A 21,365-nucleotide genomic window follows, 5' to 3' on the forward strand; every position below is an offset into this window, starting at 1 on the left:
TGTATCCCTTGTTGATGTGCAACATTTCCTCCAATGCCACCTTCGTAGTAGTTTTTTGCCTGATCCAGGGGGTGGTGGATTAATGTCACACTGGAATGGCACTCCTACTAATGGTGCCTTGTGCCTTGACTTAGTACTCAGCTGGTAAGTAGGACAAGTACTACAGAACCTCTGTGCATCCCATGCCAGTAGAACAAATAAAGTCCAAATTATCATGGAAAGGTCCTGTGTCCTTGATCCATTAGCTCGCACATAGCTCAGGATTCACAAGCTTACTGCAGAGTAATCCATCCTCATAACCAGTATAGTTCCTTCCAACCATTTCCTTGGTGACCCTTTCCTGGGCTTTCTTCCGGAGTGCCACAAGCATGAGGCATTCAAATAGTGCCTTAGGAAAATCCCCCTTTGTAGGTCATACAGAATTTCTTCAGAGTAGGTCCTCCAGTAGCTAGCAACTCCTGCAGCCCTGTCAGGGACACAAACTCCAACACCTGGTCTCTTCTAGTGCCTAATCCACCTCTGCATCAGGGGTGGAGGGCACCACGGCCTATGCCTTCACAGAGTCGGCTCCGGTCTGCTAGCTATATTTCTGTAGACTCTGTAAATGTGGGTTGTCCCAGTTTCCTCCAGAGAGTAACACGCAGTCTGTGATCTATACAGCACAGCTGACATGATCCGACCAATGTAGGCTTATGGTCCTGCCACTAAATCAGGCGCTATTAAATCAGTGCCAAGAGGCAGCATCTTGCTTCTCTGTTATTACTCTATCAATAGTGATCGTCTTGCCATTGACTTCTAACTCAAATCTATACTTCAAATCATCTCTCATGGCTACGAAACAGTGCATGGGCACCAGGAAGAATCTCTTAACATTTGAATTAATACCTCTCAACCATAGTCATGTAAGTATGTACATGTATCCCTCAGAGCTGGAACCTTCCTAGAATTGGAAGAGCACAAATCTCATGGGGTACATGCATAGATATACTCGAGGGAAATTGGGTCCTTTTGCCATCTGGAGATTGCCATTACCTCCTTTGTGCCTACACTTCTCTCAGCCCTGCCAAGTACCACACATCAAGGGTTAGTCTAGCGCATTTTAGTGCTGGTGTCCGCATCACCACACTAAAATGCATGAGACACTCATTTAGAAAGCTCCTTACTCCTTGGGCCTCAACGGGAGCAGTGGTTGCTATAAAGTGGTGCGGCACTCTGCTGTCCCAATAATTTGCCTGCTGGTTGGGTGTGGAAAAGTCACTGACTCGTTTCTATGGCAATCTTCTAGTTATATTGTTTTCTCTTCTATGAAGCAAAAACCAAGGCATTAGGTGTAAGTGCCGCATCTGGAAATCATGGGGGACACTGGATCATCCAGCAGCAGTTTATGCACTAAAGTGAATGCTTCAGAGGTAACACATAACATCGCCAGCCTGAGCCAGTACACCTACAATGAGCATAGTTGCAATTGAATGGGCCGTGAAACTATATGATCCAGCATGCACAGCTGCGATGAAAATGATTGATCATCGAATCATCACCAAATTATTGCAGTCAAACCTCAAAATGTACACAAGTCACTGCGTTCTTTAGCAGACTCCTCACTGAATGAATCTAAATTAACAAACAGCCAGTATCAGATCCATTCGGGATCCCAGCACTCCTACTGCGTAAGTCCCAGGCAGCAGCAACCCTGAGTGTTTTGTTTTCAGTGCCCTGCCTGCCCAGACCATGGGTGCCACACGGCTCGTGCAAGTCACTGTTCAGTCCTGAGGTGGTCGGAGCTAAAAGGTAGCGCTGGTGGGTATACAGAATGTTTTTCTTATCTGGCACTTGGTCTGTCACGCTGCAAGGCACTTAATTCACTTTGAGCTTATGCTTCGTGTAGTTGATGGTTGCAATGTGGCACCTATATGTGGGGGGGCATGTGTTTGGGAATGTACAGAGGCAAGGGAGTAGCCAGAATATTGAAATACCCACGAATTGAAACATTTTTCTAATCATACTGAGCATTTGAAGTGAGCAAATGTGGCATTCCCTAGAAGAGTTCCTTCCACCCACCTTCATATATCCACCCATTTATCCTTTCATCTAGTCATCCATCTATCTGTCCATACTTTCACCTTTCTGTATATCCATTCCTTGTTCTGTCCATCCATCTTTTTACCCATCAATATGTTTATGTATCCATCTGTCTTTTAAATATCCTTTCAGTCATTCTTCTTTATCTGTGCATTCTTTAACCATCAATTCACTTTCGCCAGTCAGCCCTTTCGCTCTTGCATCCAGTCATTAATTCACCATTTCATTCTACCTTTTACATTTCTTCCATCTTTCCCTTCACATTTTTTTCCTGTCACCCTTCCTTTCTCCTTCCATTCTTTTTATGTTTGGCATAAAAGCGCGCAAGCGCTGCTCTTTTCGACCTGTTGTAATCTATTCTGTGGGCTTTAACCACACCCATCACTTTCATTCATTCCTGGCCTGCCTTTCAAAATGCCCTTGATTTCATAGGGAAATGCTTCATGTTTGTCCCACCTTGAGGCTGCTTTGTAGCCTCCTTGAAAACTGACCCTCTTACCTGGATTATTGTACAACTGACGCAAAACCTTAGTTTGGCGCACTATTTTTTTTTTTTGACTCGCCGCTTCGTGCAGCATGGCCATATGTTGTTTCTTCCTTGTTTTGGGCATGTTAAAAGGTTCCTGAAGGGCAAACCCAATCGGAGAAGCACTTTACTTGAGTATGTGAAGTTTCATATAGCGCAAACTTAATGTGAGGCGCACTTTACATGACTACTACAAGTTTAGCAGTTGCAACAGTAAAACCACAGAAATCCTCAACGCGGCTCTCCCCAGCACAGCGGGACAACCGAACGAGTTACTTACCTTCGGTAACGACTTTTCTGGTGGATACATTAGCTACCTGTGGATTCCTCACCTAATGAATACTCCCATGGCGCCAGCATTCGACGGAAATCTTCTTCCTAGCTTCTGCACGTCGACGAGGACGTCACATTAGCCCACGCGACGCCGTCTGACATCATACAGGCAATAAGAGGTCCTCGCCGACGTGCCGACGTCAGTACCAACATTTTTTACGTGCATGAGAACAATAACACAATGCAATGAAAGATCAAGGCAACATCCCATAACATTGTAAATCACACAACATTGCAATAAAATGGCTGTAGATTTAATATAATTCTTTTTTTATTTGTTTATCAAAACAAATATATACTAATTATGTAAATACACAAAGATATATATATATATATATATATATATATATATACACACACAAGTATCCATATATACAAAATCTATTGCAGTCTTGAAGACCAAGAGGAGCACACTCAAGGATTACTTGGTAAGACCAAAAAGGCAACGGGGAGGCGGGTGGGACTGTGAGGAATCCACAGGTAGCTAATGTATCCACCAGAAAAGTCGTTACCGAAGGTAAGTAACTCGTTCTTCTGATGGATACAACTACCTGTGGATTCCTCACCTAATGAATAGAGTCCCAAAGCAGTACCACGCCGGTGGTGGGTGCCTAAATGGTCAAACCAAGAAATCCTGCAGCACTGACCGTGCAAAATGGCCGTCCCTTCTGACCTCAGAGTCCAAACAGTAGTGTTTCGCAAAAGTGTGAAGGGACGACCAAGTTGCGGCCTTGCAGATGTCGACCACAGGAACACCTCTGGCCAAGGCCGAAGTGGCCGACGTAGCTCTGGTGGAATGAGCTCTAATACCATCAGGAGGATCCTTCTTTGCTAAAGAGTAACAGATTTTAATGCAAAGAACAACCCACCTGGAGAGTGTTCTCTTGTGGACTGCCTTTCCTCTCCTCTTGCCCACGTATCCGATGAACAGCTGATCCTCCAGCCTGAAATCCTTCGTTCTATCAATGAAGAAGCATAACGCCCTCTTTGGGTCCAAGCGATGTAGTCTCTCTTCCTCCTTTGAAGGATGAGGCGGAGGATAGAACGTGGACAAAGTAATCGTCTGGGCCAAATGGAAGGGTGAAACAACCTTCGGGAGGAAAGCAGCCTTGGTCCTCAACACCACCTTATCCCCATAAAAAGTTGTATGAGGGGGTTTTACCGATAAGGCCTGCAACTCACTCACTCTTCTTGCAGATGTTATAGCCACCAGGAAGACTGTTTTAATAACTAAGTACCTTAAGGGGCAAGAATGCATAGGCTCAAAAGGGGACCCCATAAGGAAAGTCAGGACCAAGGACAAATCCCATTGAGGCATAACGAATGGTTTTGGAGGATATTTATTTAGAAGACCTTTCAAGAATCTAAGAACAATAGGGGATTTAAATAACGATGGTTGGTCTGGAAGACAAATGAAGGCTGACAAGGCAGACAAGTAACCTTTAATAGTAGCCACTGCACAACCTTTCTGCGCCAGTGACAAAGCAAAAGACAAAACATCTGACAGATGAGCATGTAAGGGATCAATCTGTCTCTCTCCACACCACATAACAAATTTAGACCACCTATTAGCGTAGATAGATTTAGTGGAGTGTCGCCTGGCCGCTAATATAACATCCACTACATCAGGCGGGAGAGAGAAGGAACTCAGGTTGCCCCGCTCAATCTCCAGGCATGTAGGTGCAGACTCTGGAGGTTGGGGTGTAAAACCTGCCCCTGCGACTGCGAGAGGAGGTCTGCCCTGAGAGGGAGACGGAGCGGAGGGCACAGCGAGAGTTGGAAAAGGTCGGAGTACCACACCCTCCTTGGTCAATCCGGAGCTATTAAGATGACTTGGGCCCGATCTTGGCGAATCTTCCTCAACACTCGAGGAATCAAAGGTATGGGGGGAAACGCGTAAAGCAACTGGTCGCACCAGGTTATCTGAAACGCGTCCCCCAACGCTCCCTGCACCGGATACTGGAGGCTGCAGTATAACGGACATTGCGTGTTCTCCAGAGTGGCAAACAGATCTATCCGAGGAAACCCCCACATCTGGAAGATTAAACGGACTTGATCTGGATGGAGACGCCACTTGTGGTCGGCCGAGAAATGGCGACTGAGACTGTCCGCACGTACATTCAAGACCCCGGCCAGATGATTTGCTACCAAGCAAATCTGATGGTCCTTTGCCCAGGACCATAGTTGAAGAGCTTCTCTGCAGAGAAGGTACGACCCTACTCCTCCCTGTTTGTTTATGTACCACATCGCGGTAGTATTGTCCGTCAGGACCTGTACCGACTGACCACGAAGGGAAGGGAGGAAGGCCTTGAGAGCCAGACGTACAGCCCGCAACTCCAACAGATTGATATGAAAAATCTGTTCCTCTGGAAACCAAAGCCCTTTGATCTCTAGATCCCCCAGATGAGCTCCCCACCCTAGAGTGGAAGCATCCGTTATGACCGTGGTCACTGGTGGTGACTGCGCGAACGGCTTTCCTTGTGAAAGATTTTTTGCCCGCAATCCACCACTTCAAGTCCACAGCAGCATCTCTGGAGATCTTGACAGCACCTTCCAGATCTCCTTTGTGTTGAGACCACTGCCTTCGGAGGCACCACTGAAGAGCCCTCATGTGCCAGCGAGCATGCGTGACCAACAGTATGCAGGAGGCAAACAGACAGAGCAGACGAAGGACCTTGAGGACTGGAACTGCCGCTCCATTTCGAAACATTGGAACCAACTCCTGAATATCTTGAATCCGCTGAGGCGGAGGAAAGGCTCGATTCAATGTTGTATCCAGTACTGCCCCTATGAACAGGAGGCGCTGAGAGGGCTCCAGGTGAGATTTGGGCACGTTCACCGAAAAGCCCAGGTCGAACAACAACTGGGTTGTTGACTGCAGATGATGCGACACAAGCTCCGGGCACTTGGCTTTGATCAACCAGTCGTCCAAGTAAGGGAATACTGCTATCCCCTTCCTTCTGAGCTCTGCCGCAACCACCGACATCACCTTTGTGAAGACTCGAGGTGCTGAAGTAAGACCAAACGGGAGGACCGCAAACTGATAGTGCTGCGACCCTACCACAAACCGGAGATACTTCCTGTGCGACTTGAGTATCGGGATATGAAAATAAGCATCCGGCAAGTCGACAGACACCATCCAATCTTCCTTGTTCAACGCCAAAAGCACCTGAGCTAGGGTCAGCATCTTGAACTTTTCCTGTTTGAGGAACCAATTCAAGATCCTCAGGTCCAGGATTGGTCTCAACCGACCATCCTTCTTGGGAATCAGGAAGTACCTTGAGTAACAACCTCGACCCTTTTCCTGCTCTGGGACCAACTCCACCGCGCCCTTTGAAAGGAGGACTTGAACCTCCTGTTCTAACAACAGGAGGTGTTCTTCTGAACAATAAGATGGGCAGGGCGGAATGGGGGGCGGAAACTCCCGAAAGGGAAGGGTGTAGCCTTTTCCCACAATGCTGATAACCCAAGTGTCCGATGTAATAGTCTCCCACTTGTGGAGAAAATGCCGTAACCTTCCCCCTACAGGAGAGGAGTGAGTGGGAAATGGTAGAAGCCTAAGGCTGCTTTCCTTGCTGCACCCCTCCAGAGGACGAGGAAGAGGCAGAGTGCTGCTGAGAGGCTCCCCTAGTGCGGGCCCTATAGGAGAGGGAAGAGTTGGTTTGCTGGAATCTCCCCCGAAAGGAAGAGGAGGAAGAGCCACGCCCAAATCCACGAAACCTCCTGAAAAATCTGGAGGAGGCAGAAGAAGGGGCTTGCAGCCCTAATGATTTGGCTGTGGCCCTGCTTTCTTTAAATCTCTCCAAGGCCGAATCCGTTTTGGCTCCAAACAGTTTGTCCCCTTCAAACGGGAGGTCCAACAGGGTCGCCTGCACGTCCGCAGAGAACCCTGAGTTGCGGAGCCAGGCCTGTCTCCTTGCCACCACAGCCGTGCCCATCGCCCTAGCCACCGAGTCGGTTGTGTCCAGCCCAGACTGGATAATCTGGGTTGCGGCAGCCTGGGCATCCGAGACAACGTTCAAAAGACCCTGGGGAAGCTCCGTAAATGAAGTTGATATATCGTCCATAAGAGCATGGATGTATCTCCCCAGAATGCAAGTCGCGTTGGTGGCCTTCAACGCCAAACTGCAAGAGGAAAATATCTTCATGGATTGTGTTCCAGCTTTTTGGAGTCCCTGTCTCCTGGTACCATCTGGAAAGATCCAGGCGCTGACCTAGAGGAACACGAGGCTTGCACCACCAAGCTCTCCGGCGTAGGGTGTCTAGACAGAAAGCCAGGGTCAGATGGCGCCGCCCGATATCTCCTGGCCACAGCCCTATGAACAGCTGAGGAAGATACTGGCTTCTTCCACACCTCTAACACCGGATCAAGCAAAGCCTCATTGAATGGCAAGAGAGGCTCAGCTGCAGCAGAGGCCGGATGTAGTACCTCAGTCAGCAAATTCTGCTTCGCCTCTGCCACTGGCAAAGGCAGGTCCAGAAAGTTAGCTGCCTTTCTTACCACTGCGTGAAAGGTAGCAGCCTCCTCCGTATACTCCCCTGGAGATGATAGGTCCCACTCAGGGGAAGTATCCAGCCCACTGGCTGTATCTAGACCATGAAATCCATCACCAGAGTCCTCAACCTCTCCTTCCTCCAAGACTCGTTGGTATTCTTGCTCTTCCAAAAGACGGAGAGCACGCCTTCTCGAGTGCAGTCTCTCCTCGATACGCGGAGTCGACATGGCCTCCGCCGAAGTCGAGGATCGGCGCCGATCTCCGGAACCGTCCGACGCCGCGTCCGGCGCCACAGGCAGCTTCGGCGCCGAGGTAGGAGCCGGACGAAGAAAGTCACGTCTTGGAGTCTCCGATGGACCCGCCGGAGTCACAGGACGAAATCCTAAAGTCGACGGCATGGAAACCTCCGTGGCCAAAACCTCTGGAGCCACCGGAGCGTCCACCGGCACCGACACCGGCGCCGAGCCCACATTCCCTAAAGGGAGAATGGATGCGGCGTCACCGTGGGACTAACCTCCCAAGTCTTCCGACGCCGACCTGAAGGCGACCTCGAACGAGACTCCTTGCTGGAATGGCGCCGTGAATCACTACGGCGCCAGGAGTATCGATGACGCCGATGAGACCTTGGCGAAGAAGACTTCTTATGATGTTTTTTCTCCTTTCTTTTCGACTTCGCCATGAACAGTTTAGCCTCACGTTCTTTCAGGGCCTTCGGATTCATGTGCTGACATGAATCACAAGTTGCGACGTCGTGGTCGGAGCTTAAACACCATAAACAGTCGGAGTGAGGATCAGTAACGGACATCTTGCCGCCACACTCTCGACAGGGCTTGAAACCCGACTTCCTCTGAGACATTATCACAGCAGAGAGAAATCCACGCAGCAGAAAATACACTGTAACTATGAAAGTAACAGTAGCTCCCTCGAAGATAACCGTTTCGAATGCACAGAAAAAAGGGAACTGACGTCGGCGAGGACCTCTTATTGCCTGTATGACGTCAGACGGCGTCGCGTGGGCTAATGTGACGTCCTCGTCGACGTGCAGAAGCTAGGAAGAAGATTTCCGTCGAATGCTGGTGCCATGGGAGTATTCATTAGGTGAGGAATCCACAGGTAGTTGTATCCATCAGAAAATACTACATTACTCACTGCACTCAGGGCAACTTGCCCCATAATGCTTTGCAGGCATTTCTTTTTCAAAATATTTTGCCCATAACACAGCCTATGGTTGTTCTAGGACAATAGGACCACTATCAAAATGTTCAGCACAACGCCCCCTTTTTGTCTAGGTTGTCTCTGGGTCCCCACACTAGTTTGGGGGGAGTAACCTCTCCCACCATTCAATGTCTTTGTAAGCTTTCTCATGGCTAGAACTTTTGTTTTACAGCTAGGAGTAGTCTGTATTCTGAGGGCCTTCTTTGTAATAGTATTGCAGTAGGCCTGCTAGGCCTCAAAATGTGTAAGTCACTGTGGGCCATATGTACAAACACATTTTCCCATAGACCCAGAATGGGTAAAACCCTTTGATACATCTGGCCCTATGTCTTCTAGGGGCTACATATTTGATTACACTGCATTACTTTCTGACATTCTGTTTTTATATTGTTACACCTTCTAGGGTCTGACTATATGGTTACATGACCATGTTTCTTACAAATGCTATTTTTATTGTGCTGTCCTCTAGGGGCTGTTCTATTACAGTCAAGCTACTACAATATTCACTGCACTTGGGGAAACTCGCCCTATAATGGTTTGTGGGGCATTTCTTTTTCAAAACATTTTAACTCAGCATGTGGTGGTCCTAGAACAATAGGACCACCATCAGAAAGTTCAGCATGACACACTCTTTCTGTCAAGGTCATCTCTGGGTCCCCACACTAGGTTGTGGGGACCCCAAAATAGTAACCTTTCCAACCATTCATTGTCTTTTTAAGCTCTCTCCTGGCTGGAACTTTTGTTTTACAACTGGGAGTAGTTTGTATTTTAAGGGCCTTCTTTGTAATAGTATTGCAGTGGGCCTGCTAAGCCTCAAAATGTGTAAGGCACCCTCTAGGGGCTTCATATATAGTTACACTATATTACTTTCTGCCATTCTGTTTTCATGTCATTGTCCCTGCTAGGGCCTTACAACATGGTTACATGATCATGTTTCTTACAAATGCTATTTTTAATAAGGTGTCCTCTAGCGGCTGTTCGGAGCATTACAGTCAAGACACTACAATATTCGCTGCAGTCAGAAACTCGCCTCATAATGCTTTGCAGGCTATTGCTTTTACAAAACATTTTTGCCCATAACTCACCGCAAAACGTGCTCTTTCTGTCTAGGTCATCTCTAGGTCCCCACACTAGATTGGGGTAGACCCCAAAATAACAAAATAAAACAATACAATAAATAATGGCAATATTTTTATTTTTTTGCTGCATATAGAAGAAGAAAGTAAACAGACGTGTCTTCATTATATGGAGGACCACTAGAATTTTGTGGCAAAGAAGATCAATTTATGCAGGAGGGTTGACTAATTTTTATGGCAAGAAAAGTCCAGTTATGCATTCATAACGCCAATAGCTCCAACTCAAGCAAATGCGAGATCTATTGCATTGCAAATGCTTATTTCCCTTTGTATCTTACCATCTTTTTTTCTCATCCTTACTTTTTCCTTCATATCTTTTCTGTCATGCTCGTTTTCCAATGTGTTCCTTTTTCTGCGTTTTCTACTAATTAACTTTTTTACTTTATGTGGTTTCTTCCCTGTGTATGCGAGCGGAAAGTTAGCAACCATCTCTCAAAAGGAGTTTCATAGCAGTGCTCTTTATCAGCATTTTGTCTGATTGCCTGCAGACATAACAGTTTCATAAACAAACAAAATAATGTTTTGTGGACCCAATTCCACACCTTATTATTGCTAATGTGGGGGGTTGTTTTAGGATTTAGCAAAGGCCCAGGCATGTTAAGCAGGACTTTATATTAAATTGTCCCCATGCATTTTATTACTGCTTTTCTGCCTTTGTTTACTTTAATGATAAATTATGGATCATTAAGGCAGAACTGAAACATATTTTTTTTGTGCTTTAAGTATGCACTGGTGAGAGGAAAAAAATATCAGCTTTGAGTGACGCCAGGAAGTTAAAATTCTGCTGAGGCTGGTAAAAAAGAAACAAAGAAAGAAAACAAGCATTTGCAATGCAATGGGTTTCGCATTTGCCCGGGCTTGAGCTATTGGCGTTGTAAATTCCTAACTAGACTTTTCTTGCCACATAAATTGAAAATGAAGTGTAAAACATTAGTTCACATTAGCAAGCCGATTCAAAGCACCATGGCCGCCATGAGCATGAGTGCTAAGTAGAGACACAAAAGGAAAAAGAAGTTTACTCACAGTCAAACGAATTAGAAATCGTGCAATTATCCATGTAACAGGGTCAGTCTGCAGGGAGGTAACAAAACTGCCCCAAGGCGGGAAAAGTGTAAAGCATTTACCAATGATAACAAGTGATTTTTAAAAGGCAAGCCCACAAACGAGTGAAAGGTGGGCGTGGTTAAAAGTCCACAATTCTTACAACAGTTCAAAGCGATTGCACGCTCAACCTAAAAATGACAGGTGGCAACACTAGGGTTCCGGTCGATGCACCATGAGCTAGAATGGTTTCAACTGGTGACTGAATGCAGTTGGGTGGACCAGCTGGTTCAGATTGGGAATGAGGCTACTAAAGGGGACTAGATAGAAGCAGGCTGGCTCTGATGGGTGCTAATATGGTTAGAATGGACCATGTAGTCAGACTAGTGCTTCACATTTATCAAGACAGTGATTTCTGATATCTAGCTCTTTATATGAACTTCATTGCTTGGTTTTACTGGCAAGAAAGTGCCACTCGAAATGTCACACCTTATATAATAGAATGTCACTCATAAGAACATTGAAATCATGGCAATGTCACACACAAGCAAAATCACAACTTGGCAGCTATGTGATCTGAGATGGTGGAATCAAAAGAACAAATAGAGACACAATGAAATGATCTTGGTTTATGTGGAGGAGACCCACTGAACCTCTGCAACGACAAAATATAAAAATAACATTATCTCTGCAGCAACTACCTTAAAGTCCTTTAAAATGATGCAGCTGAGAGCGGTCACTAGGGAAAATGAAAGCAAAAGTGAAAACAGAACAAGCAAAGCAACAGCCCTCCCTTTTTGAGCTGAGATGTGTTTGCTATTTTTAGGTTGAGCATAGCAGAGTTCAAGCGCAGCTTTTCCAATGTGTGGTTATCTATTTGGGCTTTTAACCACACCCACCTCACGCCCATCACTATCGCTCCTTCATGGGCTTGCTCTTCAAAAATCCTTTGTTATCATTGGTAAATGCTTTAAGTTTGTTCCTCCCTGGGCCGGTTTTGTTAACAACTGGGACATCAACCCTGTTAAATGGCTAATTGCACTTTTGCTCATACGTTTGACTGCGAACGAACTTCTTTTTCCTTTTTTGTGTCTACTTCACGCTCATGGCAGCCGTGGCGCTTTAAATCTGCTCACTTATGTGAAACTGTTTTACTTTTCATTTTCAATTTATGTGGGAAGTAAAGTCCGGTTAAAGGTTTACAACGCTAATAGCGATAACTCAAGCAAATGCGAGACCCATTGCTTTACAATTGCTTGTTCTATTTTTACTTTTGCTCTCCTAATTACTCCTCGATCAAATATAGGTTTAGGGACACATTCAGTGTAATTTCCTGTACTTAGTCTTGCAAGACCTTCGGCGTTGATGCTCTAACGTTTGCTTGGAAGTATAATCCCGTCCTGTGGTCATTTCAAGATGGCCGCAGCCTTTTGCGAGCATCAGGCGGAGCTCACCCGGAGAAAAGCTCTATAGGCGGGACCGCAAGCCTGAAAGCAGAGGAACCGGAGGTGTGCAGGGTTTGAGAATGGGTCCGGGTGTTCAGAGCTCCTGCTCTGTCAGCGGACTGGTACTTACTCTGTTGGCATTGGGCGCCACGCTGCCCCCTGAGGATTTCTATGCGCCGCTGCAGACGAACAGTAAGTAACGCACTCTGTTTTGGTGGTAACTCATCTTTAACTCTACCTAGCCTGCCCTGGTCCAAACGGATTGATGTTGCCGAGTACAATTAGTCCGCGGATAGCCGCAGTTTACCCAGCACACGAGAGTATTTTGTGGCCCCACCCTACCTGGATGCCCAACGTAACACGCACATGCGTTGTTATAGTTTCCGGTGTCCGCCGTCAGACGCAGTATATCCTTCAACCATATATAATGCCTGACCTGTTGAAACGGTTTCAGATTTGGTCGTCTTTTTCGCAATGACCTGAAATACTTGCCCGAACTATAAGGAGCCAGAAACGTGGCATTTTAGAATTGAACGTGACCTCCAGCCGTCAAGTGTTTAAGTGGTGGGGAGAGGATGAAACGGGTCCAGATGTACTAATCTGTTTTGGAGATCTAAAATTTTTGCGACCGCATAAAAGGATTTTGAAATGTACAAACGACAAATTACGAATGGGTTACTGAATCACAATTAGATTTTGCGATATGGCCTTTCGAAAGGGTATTTTAGGGCGACCCTTTCAAATACTGAATTGCAGTGGTATGTATCAATATTTTACCACTGAATTTCGTTTGCAAATTTTTAATTTTTTAGAGACTGCTGAAAAGTGATGGTAACCATTTTTTTAGATTACCAACTCTTAAAAAATGAAACCTAAACATTTCATTTTTGTTTTTGAAACATTCTGTTTTTCTTTAAGGAAAACAGGCTGCCCTTTAAAAAATTGCTTTATTAAAAAGCAATCACAGACATGGTAGCCTGCTGCTCCCCAGCAGGCCACTGCCCCTGTGGTGCCTATCCAGTCCTAACGTGTTGCAAACTGCTGCCACCTCATTATTACTCATGAGGTAGGTCGAGTTGCGACCCTCTAGAAATCGTTAATTAATAGTTCTAAGGTTTCTTACATTATGTATTCTGATTTCCTAATTACGATACAGTAAAAATTGCAATTTAGAAATCGCAATTACTACGTTTTGAACAGCTGGACCCAAGGAACCCGGGCCCGATGTATCAACATTAGAAATTGTGATTTCCAAATAACGATTCTTACCAAATCAGAATTTGCAATTCCTAATAGATGTATGTATTATTTTTAGAATAGCAGTTCCTAGTGGGTTGCAAATTGACTTACCTCATTAATATTAATGAGGTAGGTCTCCATTTGCAACCGCCCAGACATCGCAGCCATCACAGGTATAGTGGCATGCTGTTGGCAGCAGACCACCATGTCTGTGTTTGCTTTTTAATAAAGCTTTTTTTTTAACACAGCTTCTTTTACATAAAAGAAAACAGGATGCATTTGAACAAAAACAAAATGGGTAAGTTTCATTTTTTGACCGTAAGCAGTGGTCCATGGGAACCACTGCCTGCTCTAAAAAAAAAAAATCTTTAACATTCTCAAAGGGAAAAGGTTCCCACTGGGACTCCTCTCTTTATGTGAATAAATCACCTCCATTTATGAATTAGTGGTAAAGTTGACCTGGTTTGCAACAAGCATTTGGTTGCAAAACATTTACACATACCACTGCAGTTTGATATTTTGACGGGATGCCTTGAACAAGACCCTTTCAAATACTGAAACAGTATTGGGCTGCAAATACAAATTGCGATTTTAAATTACTTTTTAAGTAAACAGAGAGATAATTCCCATTTTGCAAAAGAACGCTGAAAACTTTATCCACCGGATCTCCATTTTTCAGACAGGACATAGTTTGGTAGGGTTCCATGGGTGCTGGCATACTCTGACTCCAATACTGCAGCCATCAACAATGGAGGGCGAGAAGGAATTGGATTTTTATATTTATACATTTCATGAGGTTTGCAGGGACTACCCGGTAAGAAGACATAATGGGAGCCAAGCAAGTCACACCACGCTGCATTCCCCTGGGTGTCTAAAGTTTTAAAAATGTTGTGGTTTGATAGTTTTCCCTAGGTGCTGGGTGGCTTTGGGGCCAAATACCACATCTGCTGAAATCTCAAGAAGAATTATGAAAGGAACCATCATGGTGTCTCCACGGTTCATTTTGTGGCATTTCCTACATCGAGTGATACTCCCAAACATACAAGTGTGCTACGCTTTTGATTGGGAGTAGTGTTGAAATGTGTGGTAGTAATTTTGTTGTTCTGCGAAGATTCTGGAACCTCCTGTTCTAGAAATATATGGATTTCTTGTGAGTTCACCTAAAGTTTGACATCTTCAGGGTATTTTGTGTAAGAAAACATACTAGGATCTATGCAAGGCCTATACAGGCTTACATTGCCAATAAAAATACCTTTTTCATTTGGACATGGTGCTAGTTTTACATCTTCATAGCATTGTAAATAACAGCCATTACTATTTACCAACGTATTTGTGATAATTATTTTACTCTTCTCTGAAACATCTGCGGTTGAGTAGGTATAACAGGGTTGTAGCCTGTGATCTCTAAACAGCACAGTTCTGCTTTAATTCACCACACTATAATACTTGCTGCTCTGAAAGAAGCATTTAGACATAAATTAAACATTTTTTTGGAGTTGTAGTTTAATCGTTATAGTAGCTTGCCGTTGCTACATGGCAAACTTTATGGTAATCATTTTATCATCATCGAAGCCAAGTGTGAGACAAGTAAGTACACTGAAGAAAACTCTACAAACTTTGGTAAGCTAGCATTACAAACAAACATTTATGGCCCAACAATAACATATGATGGCGCTGGCTTATAACAGTTAAAATAACACTAATAATATTAGTAGCTTGTGATGATTTAAAAAAAAGATAAGTAGCTCTTACTACAGAAACGGTTGGAGTTCCCTAGCCTCAAAGCATGATTACCTTCCTGAAATTAGTTACTAGTCATATGTGGGAAGGTACATTTGAAGATAAGCTACTTCAAAAAAGATGCAGCACACAATAACAACACCAGGACAGCAAGCTGCAAAGTGCATGTGAGCGCTCATGTGAAGCTGCAGTAATTGGTTCACACAGGCATCCACTTCTGCCATCCTTTTGTGACAAGCATTGCGCCCACTAGCAATTGACATAGCACCGCATGGCCAAGCATCATGGATTGTGCAGGGCACTCCATTTTTTTGTGGCATCATTTTGGACGCTGCTGAACTCTTCACTCATTGAAGGAGCAGCCTGCTCTGGCTGATTCTTGTATGGTCCTCTTGCTCTCCAAAGCACCAAGCAACTGCTCCTCTGGCAAGCAGCAGGTTCTCGCCTGCTGGGTGATTAACCTACGCTGCTGCCCCTGCCTTTCCCCTTGTCTGCTCCAAGTGGGAGCGATAACAAAGAATCCCAGTATTTTCATGTTTTAAAAAAAATTATATATATATATGCAAAAAAGAATAGAGAACTGTGGGTAGTTCCCAAGTTTAGGTGGAGAGCAGCTCTAGTAAGGAGCACTCTGCAACACCAACGACACTCTAGATTTGCTCACCTCAAATGTCTATTTATCTAGCAAAGTTTTTAAGCAGAGGATTAGCACAGTGCTATCCACGCCGAGCTAGATAGTGACAAAGTCTTTTGCCATTTGTACAGCAAAGTCTTTAAGCATAGGTTTGACACAGTGTCAACCTTGCCGAGCTGTAAAATGACAAAAGCCATTTACCACTCCAGGCACAGTATTACAGCTTTGGACTGGTAAAATACTGTCCAGGCCAACCTGGAATGAGTAAAAGCAACCCCTGACACGTGTTTTGCTCTCATTACAGCTCATCAGAGAGGTTTAGCTTTGTCCAGACACTAGGGAGCACCCAGTATAAGTCAAAACAAATCCCTTTCAGGGTTAGAGTGACTCAAATTCTCTCTATTTTCTTTTGCGTAATTTATGCCTCACTCTAACCCTGAAAGGGATTTGTTAAAGTTGGGGTTCAACTGTGTTAATTTTCATGTCTGTGAGCCAGGTTTGTACTGAATCTTCTTTGTTGTTCTCAGCAAATAACAGGGATTCTGTCTTAGTTGGGTTGACATTCAGATAGACACTGGACAGGTCTGGGTTATGTTCAAGCAGTGCTTGAGGTGTTGCATATGTGAAGCAGAGGAGGCTTTCAAGGAGAATGCTGTATCATTGGTATATTGCATATTTTGGTGCTCTTTTCTGTGAGTAGAGCTTTGTTTTTTGTTTTTTGTGGGTTTCTTTCACCTTCGTGGCTTTGCTCTCCCTCTGGAGCAAGGGTTCTTTTCTTTTTCTTTGAGCACTCCATGGGAGTGCATGTGTTCTCTTGCTATCTCCCAGTGTGATGCTTTTCTTCCCCACAGCACCACCAATTGTCTCCCTTTGCACCACCATACCTGCTCATCTATTACTTCCCTCTCCTTCCCCTCTCGCTCAGCTTTTATTAGTTTCTTTTCAACCCTATATCTCTCCCTCCACTTTTGCTCACTGCCTCCAAGTGGTGCGGAGTGCTCCACTTCAACCCCCCCCCAGCGTTGATCCATTGCTCTGCTGCCATAACAACACATATTTTTTATTTTTTAATTTAATCTAATTTAATTTTTTGGATGGCTCAGTACCTTCAATTTGCTATGCGGTTGCATCTTGCTCTCAAAGGTGCTTTTAATCACTGTTTGTGTTTCTTTTTTATTTACTACTTCAAGATGTGCAGAACAAACCCAGAGAAAGGGTTCTTTAGCCCCTTCCATGCGGAGTACTGCGTGGCGTTGTGGTTCTCTCCTCACAGCTCCCCTTCCCCTGCAACATGGCTTTATTGGGGGGTAGCAGCAGAAGCGCTTCATCTGCCACTCCCCCCGCCCCCAGGCTTTCTGATGACATTGTTGCGCACACAGCACACTAGCGTCATCAGATGCTGTCTGTGACATGCTGAAAGCTACTTACTCCAGCACGTTGGGATAGAGGACCTCCCGAGGGTAAGTCCTTCTCTGGGTGGGGGTGTTTTTTTTATTTTTTTATTTTTTAAAACAGACACAGGGTGAAAGGAAAGCGTTATTTTTGTTCCCCCCGTGCCTGTTTGGTGTGGATTCCTGCTCCACGATCACAGTGGAGGCCATGATTGTGGAGCAGGAATCTACCATTGGACCACCAGGGATTTGTTTTGTGTTGGAGGAGCAACTCCATGGGGGATAATTAGATATCCCTGTTTCAACCATCTCAGAGGTTTGTTTGGGCATTTATTCAGCAGATCTGCCCACTAGGTCAAAACTCACTAGATGCCAGAGATTTTCTTTGATGCAAGGGTCCAGAATATCAGCTCTGGAAGGCAGATTGCCCATTTTAGGCTGATCTGCACTCTTTTGCAGGTGGGGGGTTCTTAAGACCACTAGACGCCAGGGAAATGTGTGCAGAAGAGGAGTGACCCTTGGCCAACGGTCACTCTCGTTTGCTTTCCACCCCCCACCAGAGGGTAGATCGGCCATATTTAGGCTCATCTGCCCTCTGGGGTGGGGGGCTGGAACCCCACTAGACACCAGGGAATTCATTTTTAAAGGGTAGTGACCCCATGGGCAAGGGTGGCACCCCTTGGGGTGCCATATTTATTTTTATTTTGCTCCTGTGGACAGATGGGTGTATATAGGCCATCTGCCCTTTGGGGTGTGATTTAAAAAGCCAGCTAAACACCAGGGATTTTGTTCAAGGGTCGCTCTTTTTTGAGTTCATATTATTTTTGCATTCTGCTGTCCCTCTTGAGGGCAGCTTTTTGGTCTTTTATTTGAATGGATTGAGCCTCAGGGTGGGTGGTAACACTGAGTCACCTGGGAATTAGTTTATGGTTGTGGTGGGGGATCTGCTTCTCAGGTAAGGTTTACTTCCACATGGTGGTGTCTTTTTTGCCTTTGTCACACCTCCCTTCAGGGGAATATCGGTTTCTTTTGATTGATATTTTGTTATCATTTTTATTAGTGTCTTCATTTTCTTTTCTGTTTAATTGTAGAGCCAATTGTTTTCTTTGTCTTGTTGGTGGGCCTTGCTTGCGGGTGCAGCATTAGCAAATCTGTAGTTAGTGGAGTTGTGGCTGGTAAGCAACTCATTTTCTAATATTTTCAACTAATGTGTATCCGTGGCCTGTTTGTACAATTTCTTGTTCAACTGCTGCACTAATGTTTGAATCTTCAGCCTTTTGTGTGATCGTGTTTCAGAATAACATATTGATTTGTGCACGTTCTTTACTTCCTTGTGACATGTATTTTTTTTTATTTCCTTTCCAGTAGGACTTCTTTGGTGATTGCTGTGTCTATGTAGAGTAGGTGTAGTTGATCCTCAGTCTTGTTGTCTCTGGCAAGTGAGTGGTATCATTTTTGAGTATATAGGTCTTTGTGAGCTTTGTGTTGATTGACGTTTCCTTCCAGATTACTAAATGCCCGTAGTTTTACTTTCTGTAATAGTCAGTTTGTTTACTACTTATTTTACACAGTGTTGATTATTGTTGACTTATTTGTTGTGTTACTTTTATTAGTAAGTATAATGGCTAACCGATGGATTACCACTCAGTAGGTAGATGGTTTGCTTTTCAAATCTTCCTCTGACCATGGTTCTGAGACTGACTCTGCATCTGAGGCAAAGGAGGAAGTCCAAGATTCTGGCTGTGATTTTTCTGTCCAAGAGGAATCATCTGATGATAAAGCCACTGTCAGTGGGGAGGAAGTGCCTCTTTTAGAGGAAGACCATAGTGTAGCAAAAGGAATCTGGGTTGCATCCTGGGGCTGAAAAGCTTCCCAGGGGAAGTTCTGAATTCTAAGTTACCCTAAACATGGTGCAGCCTGTGTTGCCTGCCTCTAGTGGTGGTGCTGCATTGTGTAGAGTCAATACTGAAACAGATTTGTCTAAAAATGTCTTTCAGTTGTTTATGGACGATGTATTTTTGAATGAAATTGTTGGCCAGGCAAATTTGTATGCTGAACAGTATTTGAAAGACATACAGCAATAGGCGATTCTCCCCAAGAGTTCAATCAGTTACTGGTACGGGAACGGGGGAAAATATCACCAAGAAAATATAAAGTATCCAGCTTGACCTGTTTGAACGTTTTAGTGGAAATGAATCCTAGATGGAAGACCCCAGTAACACTATGGACCTGATTACGAATCTGGTGGTCTTATGACCGCCAGATTTGCGGTGGCAATCAGACTGCCGCCAGTGCGGCGGTCCGAATTCCACATTACCACTGCGGCAGTTGTGCTGCGGTCGGACCGCTAGCACCACGAGGATTAGTCATCCCGGCAGTCAGGCGGTCCTGGCTGCCTTGGGCCTACCTTAGGGGTGACTGACATGTAGTAAAAGGGAAGGTTTGGGCCTGGCAAGAAGATGCACTTGCCAGGTCGAACTGACAGTTTAAAACTGAACACACATACACTGCAGTGGCAGGCCTAAAATGTTTACAGGGCTATTAGTTTTTATCGCAATCAGTGCTGCAGGCCCACTAGTAGCATTTGATTTACAGGCCCTGGGTACAGCTAGTGCACCTTACAAGGGCTTACTAGTAAATCAGTTGTGCCAATCATGGATAATCCAATCACTAATACAGTTTAGACAGGAAATACTTGCACTTTAGCCCTGGTCAGCAGTGGTAAAGTGCACAGAGTCCTAGAACCAGCAAAAACAGGAGGTCAGATGCCCAAAAGAAGGGAAACCACACCAAGAGCTGACAGGTTTAACAATGAGCATATGAGAACACTTCTCATCTCAGTGACACTCGTGTAAGAATCATACCAATCGACCTAACAGGCCTGCAATACTAACACCAAAGCCTTACTCTACAGTCACCTTGTATGCCAATACTGGTGCCATATTTTTGGGGGGATATTAGCAAACCTTTTGACATTAGGCATGCTCCAAGGGCTGCTGCCCATGATTATTCTGTTCATCACCACCACACTGTATTGTATATTAACTACCTCCTCTCAGGAGTTTGAGATGTACAATATACTAACCGTTTGCCCTGAAGGTTCATATGATTCTTATATGAAACAGAGCATTCACCTTTCCTTAAAACCTTTGGTACAGCAGTCCCTTAATCAGCCACCTCCAGATTCCCTTACCTCTTAACATTGCACCCATTGTCCCACAGTGGGAGAAGGATAAATAACCTATCCTGGCCCTCCTAATGTAGGTGGTACTCTAGTACAGGGGCCTCGAGAAACATTCTCTTATTCAAGACCTGAACCACAAAATCTCTTCATTCAGGCCGTGTCTATTCAAGCTGAGGGAGAAAATCCCCCAAAATATCCTGGTCTCCTTTTGACCTTTTCCAGTGTGAGCCATTTAAGCTCACTTTCTCTGTCTGGCCTCTTGACAATGTTGAACTAGCGGAGCCTGCATCCTCTTTGTTCTTATTGCAAACTTATGTTCACCATAGCGGGTCCTAAATTCTTGGCCAGTCACCACAACATATCCTAGGCCAGAAGGGCATAGGATAAGGTAAATGGTGTTTCGACTTCTGCAATTCGTCATATCATTAAGGTAGATTTTGAAGTCATAATGTACCCATTTTTCCATCAGTGTAGCTGGTTGGCAAGCATGGCAGGTACCGCATTGGTGATTGCCCTTCACCAGTGGGCCGCCTGTAATAGAACCTTGGCGTATACCCTCTTTCTGCTGCAACTGTGAATGTACCAATTTATCCTTAAATTAGCATTTCTTCACAGGGCATAGGTAGGTTTCTCTTGCTTTTGATCTTCATCGTTTGTGTTACGTATGTTCCACTTTTTTTCAAAAATCCTTCTCACTTTGAAATTAATATTGGAGTGACTAGTAACACAACCAATCTGCTCTCTTGAAGGCCTGCCTAATCAGTCGCTTCGGATATTCTTGCTGAGCGAGTCTCATTTTTAGTTCTTCCCCCATCACGGGCATAATATTCCATTCTTGTGCAGTTTATCTTTATTCTCAAAAACTCAGAAAAGGAGACAGATTCTTTCTGGCAACTGGGGTGAAAA

The 21,365-nt window shown here is 44.8% G+C and overlaps 1 protein-coding gene across 1 annotated transcript in view; it reads left to right on the top strand.

Annotated features, from left to right (window-relative positions):
* The first annotated feature begins 12,229 nt into the window (after positions 1-12,229).
* HGSNAT (heparan-alpha-glucosaminide N-acetyltransferase) overlaps positions 12,230-21,365 on the top strand; it is a 307,063-nt gene continuing 297,927 nt past the window's right edge. Inside the window, exon 1 of the mRNA XM_069208519.1 lies at positions 12,230-12,463. Within this exon, the coding sequence (XP_069064620.1) occupies positions 12,352-12,463 (112 nt within the window). The 5' untranslated portion in view covers positions 12,230-12,351. The remainder of the gene's footprint in view (positions 12,464-21,365) is intronic.

Source organism: Pleurodeles waltl, chromosome 9 (genome assembly GCF_031143425.1).
Source record: "Pleurodeles waltl isolate 20211129_DDA chromosome 9, aPleWal1.hap1.20221129, whole genome shotgun sequence".
In the NCBI taxonomy this organism is placed as follows: Eukaryota; Metazoa; Chordata; class Amphibia; order Caudata; family Salamandridae; genus Pleurodeles; species Pleurodeles waltl.